This window comes from Cervus canadensis, chromosome 24, assembly GCF_019320065.1.
Source record: "Cervus canadensis isolate Bull #8, Minnesota chromosome 24, ASM1932006v1, whole genome shotgun sequence".
NCBI classification, from domain to species: Eukaryota; Metazoa; Chordata; class Mammalia; order Artiodactyla; family Cervidae; genus Cervus; species Cervus canadensis.
In genome coordinates this window covers 7,303,006-7,319,108 of record NC_057409.1, presented here as the reverse complement: position 1 = coordinate 7,319,108, position 16,103 = coordinate 7,303,006, and the positions used below count along the sequence as shown (strand labels likewise).

Here is a 16,103-nt window from a genome sequence, read left to right as displayed (position 1 = left end):
GAAGAAACATGAAGCTGGAGTGATTTAAAAGCAGTTTCCAGAAAACTCTCTCTCATTTAAAAAGTATGTTCCTTGAATGTGCACTGTGCGTCCACCCTGTACTTTTTTCACATTTCAGCAAGGGCTAGGGCATGTGATTTAGAAGGAAAAATCAATCCCTTCCTCACCGAGCTGTTGAACTTAATGGAAGTTTTCTCCATTCTTTACACTGAGCTCCGGCCAGGCACTACCACGTGATCAGAGTTGGCCTGTGGTTTTGATGCTGTCTGCCTTTCCCGATCAGCTCGATGACCTCGGTCATCCTCAACAGCGCTGTGTACCAAGCTCTCGCTTTGTACTGGGCTCTGTCCTGACCACCATGTGTTAAGGGTGTCATCGCCTTTAACCTTGAAACAAGCCTATGGGGTAGGTCCTGTTATGATCACCCTCATGTAGGCGAGGGGACTGAAGTCCAAGGCCCCCAGATCACTAGCAGTGGAGCCGGAAGAAGAAACCGGTCTCTTACGCAACATGCAGTCCTCTTGCAGATGGCTCAGCACCACAGCTAAAACCTGGCTACAGCTAAAACCTGCCACTTCCGCCATAGACTGACTTAGTGACATCTTCCCAATTTGTCTTTTCTAAAGGAGAAACCCCATCCTGAACTTCTCTGCCCAGCCTTTGCCTCTGCCCCCGAAGCCGCCTCTGCCAGGCCCCGGGCAGTACGAGATCGTGGACTACACGGGACCCCGCAAGCACTTCATCTCCAGTGCGTCTTTCGTGTCCAACACCAGCCGGTGGACAGCGGGGCCGTCCCAGCCAGGCCTGCCCGGCCCAGGTCAGAGGACTGCTTTCAGTGATTGTAAAAACTAAATCTGGAATTGTTTGTCATTCCTGGGCCATCAAATGCCACTGATTTATAGGCTGTTTGCCAAACACTTTACAGGGGTTAGAGTGGATAGAGAAGACTTTTCAGCTTACACTTTCAGAGTATGAAAGTTTGTTGTTTTTTTTTTAAGGTGAAAGGGCTCTTAGAGATGATCCAGGCCGGGGATTTGTAACCGAGAACCATGAATGTTCAGGGGCTTCCCTGGTTGGCTCAGCGGTAAAGAATCTGTCTGCCAATGCAGGCGATGTGGGTTCGATCCCTGGGTTGGGAAGATCCCTTGGAGAAGGAAATGGCAACCCACTCCAGTATTCTTGCCTGGAAAATCCCATGGACAGAGCATCTGGTGGGCTACAGTCTATGGGGTCACAAGAGTTGGACATGACTTAGTGACTAAACAACAATGACAACAGGAATGTTCAAGAGGCACAAAGATGGGCTGTAGGGGGTCTGTGACCTTGAAGCTGTCTGCAGATTGGGAGCATGCAGACATCATTTTCTGGGGGAAAGAGCCACAACATTTGTCTAAAAAGCTCATGTTCTTAAAAATGTTTAAGCCATGGTTCTAATCTGATGGGGTCACTTCCCAGATGGGGAGGGCCCAGAGAGTGAGGTGTCCCAGCCCAAGGAGGAGGAGTGGCAAGGCCGAGACCCAGACTCTCTTCCCTCAATGCCTTGTCTGTCTTGAAATAAACCAGGGCTCCACCTGAGCAGCTCTTTCAAGCCACCTAGTTCTGCTCCCTTTTACAGGTGAGCTTGAGTGGTGGGACCCTGTTACCCTCCCCCTCAAGATCTGCCTGAGAGCTGACAGCCGGGGGAAGTGCTCCAGCGGGGGTCTGCACTCCCCCACCTACTTGTAGTTCTCCGTGGAGCTCTTTAGCCATTTATGGCCCCCACGATGGCAGAGTTGATGGCATTGGGGACTGGGCCGGTGGGCAGGTGACCTGGGAGGGGGACGGCAGGACTTCGAGGACTGCCAGGCCTGTGAAAGTCAGTCTTTCAATGAGCATCTCTGAGGCTCCCACCCTAGGGTGGCAAAGATGACTCAAGTCCAGTGCCAGGCCCCAAAAGCATCCCCATCCCTCCACACACACAGGTGAGTAAAATGTAAGGTAGACTGGACAGGGAGAATGTCATTCCCAAGGCTCTGTCCCTGGAAACATAGTGATAATCAAGCCAGTAAGACGGCAGAGGTTCGCCCTTGGACTCATCTGGTCAGTCCAGGCAGAACTCGGCTCGGTCTAGCAAGTGTACTAAGGTGCCATGTGAGTGGTGAGCGCGAGGACCCCGGGGACAGCAGGATCCTGGTCTGCCCCTGTTTTTCTTGGTCCTCTAGGAGCTTTCTCTGAGCATCTTCTCCATGCCTGTGCCTGGAGCACAGGTGCAGGCTAGTTCCTGCTGCTGTGTTCCCCTAGGCCAAGGTGGGCTTCCCCGAGGGCCCCCCAGCCTAAGCACCTGCAAACATCTGCCTTCTTGGCTTCTGTACCTTCCTAGACAGCCGTGGCTCCCATCAGCGGCTCCCTCATGAACCAAATCTGCATCAATGTAAGAGTTTGCAGTCACCCCAGGTTGTGGTTCGCAAGCCCTGCGTGATCCTGGCTGCTGTTGTCATGGCTTTCAGGGTTTTGGGCGAGGGGGTTGGAAATTTCTGAGCTAAATCAAAGCAAAACCCCATTAAGCTGACCCTCTGCTTCTTTAAGACTACTGTTCTCCTCATTCCCCAGCCCCGCTCAAATTTTATACAAAATTCTTTTGCAAATTTTCTTCTGTTAAAGAAGTTAGTGAGTTGAAGAAGGTGGGAAACCAGAGTTTGAGTCCTTCCCAGGCCAGTTCAGAGCTGGACGACCTTGGGCCAGTCCCTGCCTTCCTGGTTCCCCACAATGTCAGGTGCAGGGGGCCTGATCAGGGGGGTCCCGCCCTCTCTGACGCCAAGTGTCAGGGCCTTGAGGACTGGCCTTTTCTTTCTCAACACTCTCTCTCTCTCCACAGCCACGTACAAGCCGGAATTCCCTGGCAAGCAGTCGTTTCTCTACAATGAGGACAACAAATGGATCCCAGTGTTGTAGTCGCCGCATTCGAGCTCAAGGAGACCCCCGGCTGCCCCCCCAGGCACCCCAGAGGGTCAGCAGGGAGTGCCCATCTCGTGTGTGTGTGACAGCTGATGGCACGGGGTGGCCTGCCCCCCTCCCTTCATCCCTGGCCTGCTGGTGCAACCGGGCTGCCATGCTTGTCCTGAGCCGCGCCCTGGAGCGTGGAGCCCCCCCCGCCACGCTCTGAGCCCCGTGGATTCCTGAGCAGAAGCGAGGGGTGAACAGAGCCCCCGCCCTCGGTCATTTCACCCCTTGCGCCCGTCCAGGCCATCTCCAGTCTCCAGCAGCTCGCGAAGCTCGGCCTCCAAGAGGAAGCCACCAACAGCCAATGCCCCGTCCCGAAGCCCGATGCTGAGCCAGGGCCCTGCGGCCGTGGCCCCGGCACCCTCCCATCCTTTGGCCTTTGACCTCCACATCCCTCCCGGAACTCTAGGGTCCAGGAAGGCCCAGAGGCCCAGTGCCAGGGAGCTGGAGGGGTTGCCTGGCCCTTGCCCCCAGCCCAGGCCTCGTGTCTCACCTCAGGAGAGCACGGCAGCATCGCTGTGGTCTTGTGAGCTCATCACCCGCCCTCAGGGGAGGCCAACCCATCCGTTTATCGGCTCTGTGCCCAAGTGGCAGGCGCAGGCGGGACCCTCTGGGGCCAGAGTCGCGGGCACAATGGTTCTGAGGGGCGCCTGTAGGTCCTTTCACCTGGCTTTCCCCTTTCCTGGCCGTCTCTGTCCCCCTCACCTCCTGCTTAAGTTGAATATGACCTTTACTGAACCTTTTTAGGCCTGTCAAGTCAGTCCCCCTTGGCAAGAAAAAGGGATTCTCAAGGAACCCAGAGGAGCTAGAGTGAACCACACGCCTCTCCCTCCCTAGCCACCCCCGTGGCTTTGACCTTCCTAAGTGGAAGCCTCCTGCGCTCTCTGCTACACCTCCCTGTGTCCCCCCACTTGCCCTTGACTCTCTCCTTAGACTCTGCTTTGTGACTTTTAGCTCAGAGCTGGCCACTGATGGACTCTCCTTTCAGGGAAGGGCTGCTGAGGAAGAGGGCAGGAGGAGGATGGGATAGCGTGTCCATTTAAACCGAGTTCTCATTTCTCACAAATGCTGGGCTTGCTGTAAACCTCAGGTTCCTGGCACGTGCCCCCACTGCTCTGGATGAGCAGGAGGCAGCCTGGAGTGTAGCCCCAGGAGCGTCCAGAGTCTGGACCTGAAGGCAGACACATTGTGCTGCATCCGCTCTGGCCCTAGCTTCTTCTGGGGGTCAACTTGGAGCGGAATTTGGAGGCTCAAGGTCAAGCACTTCCAGGGCTGGGTGGGCAAGGCAGGGGGCAAAACAGGTGAGGCGAGGGGAGGTCCGGCAGCTGAGGCCGCTGTCCATCTAAAGGCCTGCTACCTGTCTCCAGATCTGCAGATTCTTTGGGAGAGCCTGGGAAATTTTAAAACCTGAAACTTCTCGATTGGAAATGTGAACAACCTTATTTCAACTAAAATTTTTTTATTCGGGCTAAAGGAAACTCTTCTGCCAGTCATCATTTGTCCACTTGGGCACTAGGAATTCTGAAAGACCCCTTCAAGGCTGACATTGAAGTCACACCTTTCTTTGACTCTTGACAATATGGCCAGACCTGAAGGCCTTGACTTTTAGGTCCCTCTGACCCCAGGGGACCTTAGCTGGTCCCTGGGCTGGAAGCAACCAGCCCTGGGGTCCCTGCAGGCCAAGGCTGGTGGGACTGCATAGAAAAGTAGATAGGCTGCTCCTCTCAGGGACCCCTGGGCTGTGTACCGGATGAGGATTTTCTCTGTAGAAACGCCTCCCAGTGGATCAGGAAAGCGGACACTCTGGGAGGAGGACGGCAGGGCCACTGTCAGGGCTGCTTTTGGCCAGGCAGAATCTGCGTTCCACAGAAGACAGGGCTGGAGCTGAGACTCTGAGCTCTGAGGGTGTGTCTGGGTGGTACCCAGCCTCTCTGAAGATGTGGTAGGCTGCTCACAGCTCCGTCCTGCCCCGAGGTCCTCAGGCCCCAGCTGTATGGTAGGATCACTTCGGAAACTGTTCGAGAGTCATACCACCCAGGCCCGAGCCTCACAGTTCTGATTTAACGGACTTGAGGTAGGGTTTGGGCTGTGGTATCTTTGTAAAAGTTCTTGGTATGATTAGAGAGAGTCTAGTTAGGGTTAGGATACACTGATATTTTAATAAAGTATTTTCCAAATTTTAATGTGCATGCAAATCACTTGGAGATCTTATTAAAAGTTCTATAGACCTGGGTGGGACATCCCTGATGGCTCAGAGGTTAAAGCGTCTGCCTGCAATGTGGGAGATTTGGGTTCGATCCCTGGGTCAGGAAGATCCCCTGGAGAAGGAAATGGCAACCCACTCCAGTATTCTTGCCTGGAGAATCCCATGGATGGAGGAGCCTGGTGGGCTATAGTCCACGGGGTCGCAAAGAGTCGGACACGACTGAGCGATTTCACTTCACTTATAGACCTGGGTGGGGCTTGAGAATCTACAGATCTGTTTTTTTAATTGATATGTAATTGAAATTAAACATTGTACTAGTTTTAGGTGTGTTTCGAACAAGCTCCCAGGTGATGCCAATGCCGCGGGTCCATGGACCACACTTAAAAGTACCAAAGGTCTAGTGCTGTGCTGAGTCACTCAGTTGTGTCTGACTCTCTGCGACCCCGTGGACTGTAGCCCACCAGGCGCCTCTGTCCATGGGATTCCCCAGGCAAGAATGCTGGAGTGGGTTGCCATGCCCTCCTGCAGGGGGTCTTCCCCACCCAGGGATCGAACCCAGGTCTCCTGCATTGCAGACTGCTTCTTTACCGACTGAGCCCCCAGGGAGGCCCAAAGATGTGGTGAATATACCCAATTGTTGAATTCTTCATCTGGCCCTCCCTGCGTTCATCCATCTGCCTGTCAGCTTACTGTCCTCCCCTCCCTCCCTCCCTCCTTCTCCTCATCTCCTCCCTACTCCTTCATTCCCTCTCTCCTGAGGTCCTCATCCATCCCTTTCTCCCCTTGCTCCCTCTTTATCTACCACACAATGCTTCCTGCAGGCAGAGGATGGCATCTCTACCAGCCACCAGCTGGCTTTATAAAGTGACCCCTCTTTGGAGAGGACTTACCTTCATCCTCTTGCCTTTTCCACTCTTTGGAGGAAAGGCAAACCCTGAATGGCTACCGTCGGGCTCAGGAGCTGCCCTTTGCTCCCTGATGGTCTCTGAGGGCAGGGCAGAATTTCCTCAAGGCTTCCAGGGTTCTCTTTGAGTTCCCAACAGCCTTCCTAAGGCACTGACTGCCTCGTCTCTTTGTGTGGAGGGGCAAGCAGTGGGCCTCAGAGGCTTTGCTGGAGGCTGTGAATGGAGGGCGTATGTGGGGAGCCCCGGGGCCCACTCCTGAGCTCAGCAGCAGGCTGTGCCCTGGTCCCCATGGTTCCCTGTGTGCCTGAGTCCCTAGCAGACACTCGCGGTTTCAGAGGTGGCGAGGTCTGTATAAGCACTGATCCTGCAGTGTGAGCTCAAGGCCGGTGTAACTGCTGCTCTAAGCCTCTTTAAAGCAGTGGTTCTCAACCTTGGGTGCACATTGTAGTATCTGGGGGTGGGGGGTGGGGCGAGCTTTAAAGGTACTGAGGTCTGGCTCCAATCCCGGAAATTCTGATCTAGTTGCTGTAGGGTACGATCCGGGCAGCAGGGATGAAAGCTGCCGGGGTGATGAATTCCAAGGTGCGGTCAAGGTTGAGAAGTCCACCTTCCTGTTTCCGGTGGTTCGGGAAGGAAAGCAATAGATGCTGAGTGCTTCTGGCCGGCCTGTCAGCGTGCTGACACTCCACACACACTCTGCGCTTTCACCCTCACGGTGATGTCGCGGCAGCAGTGAGGCCTGGAGTGGGCTGAGCAGTCTGGGTGCTTCACGGGGTCTCTCCGGCAGGGCCGGGGAAGCGGTACTGGAGTCTGAGGCCAAAGGAAAACATCTGCAATACTGACACTCCCTTCAAAGTTTTGATATTTTATCTTTTTTTTTTTTTTGGCCTTAATTTCAAAAAGCATTGCACTGGACAATGATTTATCTTGATTACTGAGCTCTCTGGCTAGGGCTGGGCCTCCCTGGCCTGACCTGAGTCCTGGCCCCAGGGCATTGGGAATTAGGAACTCTGGATTGGCTGTCAGAGCTGGAAGGCCCTTGGGGACATCCATGGTTTTCAAACATTTTTAGTTCGGACAAAAGTTTATATGAGAAATCTTTCATGAAGAAAAGCAGAGCAGCTATGACTGAAATCTGGGGAGGACACCCAAGGACTGCCTGCTGTCCCGTGCCCCACATTTTGGGGGGTTCGAGACCCACCAGTGAGCCCTGGGGCTCTAAAGATGACAGCTACCTGATGACGCAGGTAGAACATGACCCTCATTTTACAGCCAAAGAAGTTGAGGACTATAGGGGGGAGTGTGTGGGTAAGCTGGAAGGAAGGAAGGATGCTCTGATTTGTCCCATTCTCCAGGGGAAATGAAGACTGATTTGTAGCGTTTGTCAATTCCTGTGTCGTAAACACTCGTTCCAACATAATGACGTTACTGACCGCAGAGCTGGGGGGAGAGGGCACGATCGAGTCTGAGCAGGTAGGAGCCGGCTCCAGGAAAAGTGAGTTGGTGGAGAGCATGGGGGCACAGTGGGCAGGAGAGCTTGGGTCCATGACTCTCTGCCCTGGGCTCTGTCCACTGCCCCGTGGCGAGGTCCTCAGCGAGGGTATCCTAGGCCTCTTTCATCTCCAGGGTCAGTGACCCTGAGGTGGTGAACTCCGCCTGTGGGGCCAGAGAGGACAGGCCTCACAGGGCCCACGATGGGAATCAGGACCCTCGGCCTTGCAGGGTGGCCCCGCTGGGTCACCAGGACCCAGCATTGACCGCCATCTTTCAAGTCCAAGGAAACTGCTCACAGGACAGAGGAGAGAGGTCTTGTTTACTTCCACCCTTTCCTCCTGGAAGACTCTCAACAAGGGGAACTAGTGTGACATTTGAAGTAATACATACGGAGAATTTTATTACTAAATAGCACATGCGTATACAAAATGCATAACTGAATAACAGCTAAAAAAATAATCCAAGAAATGTGAAATACACATTTTTTGAAATGATAAAAATGTATCCATGAAAAATATAAAATGTTGCTTATATATACAATATATACTTATATATATATAACATAAATGAAAATTGTAAATAAGAAATGTATACAACAGTGAACGGGGATGGAGGCTGTTCCACACAGAGGCCACTTTGCCCTAGTCGATCAGCTCTGATTTCCAACCTGTGTTGAAGAAGTTAAGTCTATGTGGAGAGTGTGTCCACTACACTGTCTTTTTAAAAGTCATTTGCACTGGAAAGTCAAGTGTTTATCAGTTAACTCAGTGACCAAAGGGTGAGCACTCGTTGGTCTGAAGTTGATGGAAGAGTCAAAAGTGGGTCCAAGGGTCAAGTCGGCTTGGGAAGACAGGGCTGGCGTCCCCAACCTGAATGGGCAGCCTGAGGGCGATGGGCTGGGGAGAAGGTCTGAGGAGGAGCAAACAGGCCGCTGGGCTGGTTAACGGACACAACGTCGTCTGGCCGGAAGCTCAGAGAGTGGATTCAAGCACGAGGTGGGGCTTCAGATCAGGACCCCTCCCAGGGCCCCTCCGGGCCTTGATGTCTGTGGGTCTGTGGGTCGAGAGCCTCTTCAGGGAAGACGTTCAAGTAACGGCACTGGGGCCTGAGGAGAGGTCGTGTATGGCTCGGGGCCACTGCCCAGCTGGCTCCCCGCCTGCAAGCCCACGTCAAGAGGCCGTGGGTGTGGGTGCGCAGGCCTCACAGCTCCTTAAGGATGATCTGAATCTTGCCGTCAAGCTCCCCCATGTCCAGCAGGAAGGCGACATGGTTGCTGTAATGCCGGATGATGTTGTTGTCCATGTTGACCAGGATTCTGGGAGAGGAGAGAAGAGGTGTGCTTAGAGGGTGAAAGGCCTCTTCCCCCACAGGGCCTCTGAGTGAAGGGTGACAGACATGGTGACCATCTGTGGGGGCCCCCAGCACTTCCAGCACCTCTTGGACTTGCTCTCTGACCCTCAGAACAGCCCGCACAGGGGGGCATTCACTGCCCCTTTTTACTGGGGAGGACACAATTCCCCAGGGGACGAGCCCAGCTCAAACTCGGACCTGCTGCGGCCGCGCCTCACGTACTGCACCAGACTGCCTCTCCTCACACGCAGTGAGTGTGGACACTTGTGAGCAAATAACACACAGATGTGGGGAAGACACAGCGCTCCTTAGTTACCAGGCCAGGCCACGCACTTGGACGCGGGGTGTGCGCTCAAGTGCAGGTGGTGTGGTGGTGGGCCCATGAGGGGTGGTTTCAACAGGAGGCGGCGACATGTCACCCCGGGTGTCTGCCTGATCCCCAAGCCGGTGCCACAAGGGGCCCCTCAGTTCCACCCCAGGAAGCTGACATCTCAGAGATGCCACCACAGATTTGAGGGTCAGGGCCCTCTCCCCCTCACATTCTTCAGACAAGGACCTGGGCCAACCTGAGAGGGACAGAGCCTCTGGGGCCATAGAGCCTCAAGGCCATAGTGTAGCCAAGGGCGTCCCTCCAGGCGCCGCGTCCCCCGTGAAGGACCTGCGGGCTGTGACCTGACCTGTGCACAACAGCTTCCTGTTTGTGCTGGGGGTGGGTGCTTCCCCTCATTCACTTCACCAGCATCTGCTGAGGTCTTGCCAAGTGCAAGGCCTTATTCCAAACAAAAACAGGGGCCCACACACAGAGATCCCAGGTCCCTCCCTCTAGGAGTGTCAAATCTAGTAGGGCCTGGGAGAATGAACCCGGATAACCGTATCACTCCAGTTCACAGATGGGGAAGCTGGGCACTCATTTGCCTGGGGTCGCACAGCTAGAAATGGCAGAACTGGAATCTGGACTTTTGTCTCATTCCACTGCATTGTTTTTTTAAGAAAAATAACAATAAAACCCTATAAATACAATCTAGGAAGGGGCATATAAAAGGAAGGTAAAATCCAGGGCTGGGGGAGAGTTCAAGATCAGGCAAGATGATCTGCATTGGGCAGGAGTGGGGCTGAGAGGCCCAGGCTGCTACTCCTGGCGGCAGCCAGCTGTCTGCTTCCTGGGGGTCCCAGGAGAGGCATGATCTTGTCCTCCCTGGATCCCCCAGCTCAGGAGAGGCAACGGAGACAGGGAAGCTGAAGCCTGTGGTCTGTGTCCAGTCACCTCTGCAGCAGCCTTGAGCAGCTGCTGCTCTCTGGAAGGAGGTCTGGGCTCAGGCTCCGAGGCCTGGGCGCTGACTGCCAGCATCTAATTCTAAGATCTGGCTTCCTTGGGTCCTGGGTGCAGTGCCGTCATTTCAGAGGGGTCTTGGTCTGGAGGATGCAGACAGACCAGAGGAGACCAGGGCTGGGGCTGGAGGGGTGAGTGCTTTGTCAGTGTTGGGGCTTTTTGTTAGTTTCTGATAGTTGCCTTTATTGAGTGCTTCTAGGTGCCGGGCACTGTCTTAAGGGCACTGTGTGCACCAACCTCTCAGGCACGGCCTCCCAGCGGGCCCAGAGCACATGCCCGCACATAAGGGATCCCAGACAGGCCCCCAGACCTCTTCCCCTCAGGGGTCAATGACAACCGGGCCCTAGAGGCAGGGACTTGTCCCAGAATGTGGGCCTTGTGTCACTTGCCAGCTTCAGGCTGTCTTCTGTCCTGGTTCACAGAGAACCCCTGGCCAGCTGCCAGCAAAAACAATGTATTTGTTAATCTTTCAAGCACTCAGCAGTGCTTGTAAAGCTGATTGTATCTACCTTTGTCCAAAGGACTTTCTGGAAGGTTCTGTGAAAATAAACGAGGCCAGTGATGACAATAGCCTGCTCCAAAGATGAGGGAGGCAGCTAAGGAGCCTGGCTTCTGCTCTCCTGACAGACTTTTTGGGGTAGTCTTCTCATTTAGGCATTTCAGACGATCCTAGGCCCGGGGTTTTCATGGTTGGGGCGTGTATGGGGTGTGGGTGCTTCTGAAAGGCCGCTGGGTGATGCCCTGGGCTATGGGGCTAGGAAAATAAATCCGCTGGCCTGGCCACAAGCTTTATTTGCACATTGCTTAGCGGTTAGAGGAACAAGCAGGAGGCAAGATAAAATAGTGGGTGCATGCATGGGTTTTAGACAGGCCAGGATTCCTTCTGCCAGGTACTCACTCTATCACCCAGGGACTACCCTGAAGCCCTGTTTCCTCATCTGTAGAAATAGCAAATTCTAAGGGTCAATGAGACAAGGCTTGTGGGTTCCTTAACCCAGCATCTGGCAAGTAGGAAGTGCTCCACAAATGGAAGTTATTATCATTATGGTTGAAATGTCTGGTTGGGGCTTAAGGGAAAGACTATGCAACTCAGCCACTGGGGCTGTGGGGCATCTCTGTGTGCACACCCCCCCAGCCCGAACCTTACATAAAGGCACTTCCCAGCCTGCCCGCCTGCCTCAAGTGGGATCTGTGAGAGAGGCCAGTGGCAGCAGGTGGGGTGGCAGCCAAGGGGCGTGGGCACTGGCACCAAAGGGGAAGTGGGGCCGGGCCTGTCTGGGCACAGCAGAGCCTGCCCTCCACGATGAGGTGGATTCTGCTCCGGAGAGCGTGTGAGCTCCAGTTCCCAGTTTGAAACCGAAACTCAGAAGGAAAAACACACACACACAAAGAACCCTAGACACACATACAACCAAAACCATAGGATCCTTTCCCAGGGGCTGCAAGGCTGCCCACCTCCCCCTGTGCCAGCCCTTCTCTGGGAGGCTGGGAGGGAGGCTGGGTGGCAGCCAAAGTGGAGAGGGCAGCAGGGGCCGGAATGAGGGAAGCCGGCTGGTAAGGAAGGAGGTGGCCCCCGGGCCTGGCTGGACTGGGGCCTCAGCTTGCGTACAAAACCTGCCTCAGTTTGCAGTCCTCCAAAAGGAGAGCCACAGACAACCACCACAGGGCAAAGCCTGAGCACCTCCCAGGGACAGCCAGGGAGAGCAGCGGAAGTGAGCCTTAGGGTGTCCGGAGCTGTGGGCAGAGACGGGGGGCTGGTTCCCAGGGCCCCGGTCCGGGGTCCTCTCGGCAGGAGTGGCAGTCACTGTTCCTCGCCTCACAGGGTCTCCCTTGCTGGGCTGGCGAAGTGACCGAGGCAGCAAGGGCTGCAGAGACCGGGTCCACCAGCTCTGAAGCTGGGTAGAAGCCTGGAAAGGTGGCCGCTACGTGCACCTCCAACTCCACCCCCCAAACCACCCCTGCTGAGGAGGGGTCTCCTGGGCAGAGAGCAAGGCTGCCGTGGGCCCTAACCCTAACGCCCCGGAGCCCATGGGACATGGGAAGCATTGCCCAGCCCCCTGAAAGGTACAGCTTCATCCAGACTTGGAGGAGGAGGAGGCCTGTGGAGCCTCCCTGGCTGGGTGCCCTCAACATGACAGCCAGTCACAGCTCCCATCCCAGACTCATCGCCTGCATCTCCTTCTCGGGAGCAACTCTGCTGGGCCCCCCGCCACTGAGCCTTTCTCCACTGTTCCTGCTCTCTATGCTGCTTGGCACCTCCGAGCCTCAATTGTCTATCTGTGAAATGTGCTGAATGGGATCTACCTCATGGTGTGGATCGAGGGTGAAATGACAGAAACTTAACCCAGTATCCGGCACGTGGTGGGTGGGTGGTCAAGTAAATGACAGTCACGATCGTCATCACCATTACGGTCAAATGCCTGGGTTACCTGGGTTACTTCTGACACGTGGCCCTGCGCTTCCTTCTCCTTCCCAACAGTGACCAGTGTCTGGTCTCTGCGGGCGGCCTTGGCCTGACCGAGTGTTCTCCACCCCAACTCCACCTCGCTTCCACCTCTCCACAAAGCCAAGTACAAGCACAACTCAGCCATGAGCCACGGGCCTCTGCCAGGCAGAGTGGACCTGCTGGGAGCTCCGTGAGCCAATGCTTTAGAGGGAAAGACGCAGGGTCGGGGAGGCGGGGTGAGGAGCGAGAGCTGTGCTGGGCACTTACCCTCGCTTGCATTTCTTGTAGACTTTGTAAATGTTCTCTTCAGGGAACCCATACTTCTCAGAGATCTGGAAGAGAAGGGCAGGGGATTCACTGCCTGCTGCCAAAAACTAAATTTACAGCAGTCTTTTACATGATGACTTTTAATTTCCTGATCATAAAATATATACCCAGATTGTAGAAAAATACAAAGAAGAAAATGATAATCACCCATAATCCTGTGTCCCTGAGATAAACACTAATAGCACCTGAGTGTATCCCTTCCTGCCTTTTGGCCATGTGTACAGGTATTTTTATATCCCACATAGACAGTTTTACTTATAATTGTATGTTATAAGCTTTCCCACATCACAACAAACTTGACAAATAGCATGTTTAGTGCTTGTAAACTATCCCATAGGGTGTCCATCACTTCCCCTCAATCCTTGCCATGGTCAGACATCTGGATTATTCCAGTGCTGAGGGCTCCCTACTCCACCAGCGGGCTGACCAGTTGTGCAAACCAATCCTGGAGGTGGAAATAGGCCTAGCTCATAGCATCACCGAAAGAATTAAATGAACCGGTCTGCGTACAACACTTAGGACAGCTCCTCTACGTACTAAATAGATGTCAGAACTTGATAAATGGTCATTATTATTTCAGAAGTGGAGCGATGAGGATGCTATGGTCTTGTTGTGAGGGGTGGGGAGATGACCCACTTACCCTTCCTAGCAGGAATTATTTACCCCATTTGATGGGTGAGGACGCTGAGCTTGGAGAAGATAAGGTGTGTGCCCAAGGCCTAGCCTGGAGCCTGGCTTTCCAGCCCCTATCACGTCCCAGCATGCTGGAGCTCAGTCTATCAGAGAGGACACTGCAGCTCAGAGGCCGCAGCAGCCTAGCTGGGCTCACCCAGCCAATCGGCCCATGTGTCCCCAGGCCTCTGACACTTCCTGTGGGGCAGACAGAACTGATCTGGTCCCAGCTCCACCACCTGGGGTTGCCGAATTCTGAACAAGTCCCCCTACTTCACTGAGCCTCAGTTTCCTCCTTTGTAAAATGGTCATGATGGGAATGTACACACGGGTGCTTCTGCATAGGAACTGAGACGGTTAGGTCAAGGGCCCAGCCCAGCGCCGCCCCTGGCGTGAGTGGGGTCAGATGGCGCTGGTTAGGACTGCTGGCTGCCCTGGAGCCGCCAGGAAGCGCAGGCCACAGGCTCGAGGCTCAGGTCCTCCACTCTGGGCCTTTCCTCTCTTTCCTAAAGAAAAGGAGCCAATTCGGCTCCTTAGCTGGTCTCTGCCCTGACAGAGGTTGCTCCAGGCAAGAAAAGTTCTCAGACTATTTATTGTAGTGGCAATGTGGCTAGATGCTCTCAGGAAGGTCTCGAGTCAGTCTAAGCAAGAATTTAGGAACTTTCCAACTATATGTTGTACAGACAACTGCTTTGTCTGGCTGCCCCCCAGGCAATGAGCCCCCCATCCTTGACGCATACAGTCAGGAGTGGGCATCCACTTGGAAAAGTCACTGAGGAGAGAGTCTGGGAACCGGATGGGGAGCTGACTCCTTAAGGTACTCTCTGACCCAAAGATCTGGAGTCTATATTCTAGTGACGTTAATGGCCTCTTGTGAGCCCCACTTCCTGGGCCTGGTGCCAAGCCGGGCTGACGCAGTGTGAAGAGACTGGGGTAACACAGCAGATCGGAGAGAGTTCGAGTTGGAGCCTCAGCTCTGCCACTTCTAGTAATCCTGGCACATCACCTGACCTCTGGGAGACTATTTCCTTATGGGAAATGAGATCACTACTAGCACCCACTTTTCAGGGTTGTTAGATCAACGCAGTAAGCTAGCAAATGCAGCGTGCCTGACAGGACGCCTGCCACATAGTGGGTCGTCAATAAAAGGGAGCTGTGCTTTTTCATTCATTTTCTTTCCCCATCCTGACATCTTAGAACCACCTAGCTTTTCTGCATGGTTCAACCTGTCAGCATAGCAGGCCCAGGGGAGGCTGTGTTTGCTCAGTTTTTTAGCTCAACCACAGAGCTGCTGTGGGTTTTCTTTAGGGCTATTTCACCCGCTCTCTGGCAGTTCGGGGGGTTGGGGAAGGTCTCCTTGCCCAGACACCACCTTCAGCTGCCCCAGCCAGTGCCTCCCGGGCCAACCACAAGCTGGAGAAATGAGGCCCTCTGGGAAAGAAAAAAAAAAAAGTATCTTTGGGGCCTGGCCTTTTGGGGTTTCATTCCCATTAAAACAGAAACAGGTTTGCAAAGCCAACAAAAAGCTCTGGCCTGTCAGACAGCAGGCATCAGATTAAGCAGGATTTATGGTGTGTGCGGCTCCCCGGGTGGAGCCAAGGGTCTGGTTGGGAGATAACATCTCAGAGGCACACCTCCCCATACCCCCACCCCACAGCCAGGCCCCACAGGCGCCCTCAGATGGGGCGGGATGGGTGGGCCAGCAGAAAGCTAACGTTCCAGAATATTCCTTCCTGGAGTCTTCCTGTGGGAAATCAGAACTGGATGGTGAAGAATGGCAGGGAGATGGGAGTGCAGAGCGGGATGCAGCCAGGGCAGGGCGGGGTCCACTAGGCCTCTTACCGCACTCCTCAGCCCCTTCAGGTCCGGGGTCTTCAACATGAGGGCGTCAAATACCTCCTCAGTCTCCCTCCGCACGTACAGCAGAACTGAGAAGCAAAGGGGTGGCTTTTAGAGGCACAAGAGGACATCTAGGGGGCTATCCCAAGACTAATTTCTGCAAAAAGAGCAAATCCTTGCTGAGGGTCTGTCCCCAGCTGGGAAACACCCCACCTGGCTCTGTAGACCCCCGCACTTCCTCAGACTCTGCTGATTCTGGTGGGTTTGAATCCCTGCCCTGCCACCTGCCAGCTCTGTGACCTTGAAGAAGTACTTTTAACATCACTAAGCCCCATCTTATCCAGATGGAAAATGGAGGCAGCTCCACCTGCTATTTCAGAGTTGTTGTGGGCAGTATTGATAGGACACCAAGTAGGGTGCAAGGCTCAGTTCAAGGTTGCTAGAAGCTTTTGATCTTAGTTGGTGGTTGGTTTCTTCTTGATGGTTAGCTCCAGTCCCCCTCTCCCAGGAAGTCACAGACTGTGTCAAAGCCAGAACGCCAGGTATGGAAAGCCT

The 16,103-nt window shown here is 54.3% G+C and overlaps 2 protein-coding genes across 2 annotated transcripts in view; one reads left to right on the top strand and one right to left on the bottom strand.

Annotated features, from left to right (window-relative positions):
- STPG1 (sperm tail PG-rich repeat containing 1) overlaps positions 1 to 4,457 on the top strand; it is a 63,476-nt gene extending 59,019 nt beyond the window's left edge. Inside the window, exons 10-11 of the mRNA XM_043445265.1 lie at positions 627 to 817; positions 2,855 to 4,457. Coding sequence (XP_043301200.1) covers positions 627 to 817; positions 2,855 to 2,931 — 268 coding nt within the window. The 3' untranslated portion in view covers positions 2,932 to 4,457. The remainder of the gene's footprint in view (positions 1 to 626; positions 818 to 2,854) is intronic.
- Positions 4,458 to 7,963: 3,506 nt separating this feature from the next.
- The window catches only part of GRHL3 (grainyhead like transcription factor 3), a 35,901-nt gene continuing 27,761 nt past the window's right edge, over positions 7,964 to 16,103 (bottom strand). The window contains exons 14-16 of the mRNA XM_043445839.1: positions 15,552 to 15,637; positions 12,978 to 13,042; positions 7,964 to 8,899 (exon numbers count right to left, since the gene is read on the bottom strand). Of these exons, the coding sequence (XP_043301774.1) occupies positions 8,785 to 8,899; positions 12,978 to 13,042; positions 15,552 to 15,637 (266 nt within the window). The 3' untranslated portion in view covers positions 7,964 to 8,784. The remainder of the gene's footprint in view (positions 8,900 to 12,977; positions 13,043 to 15,551; positions 15,638 to 16,103) is intronic.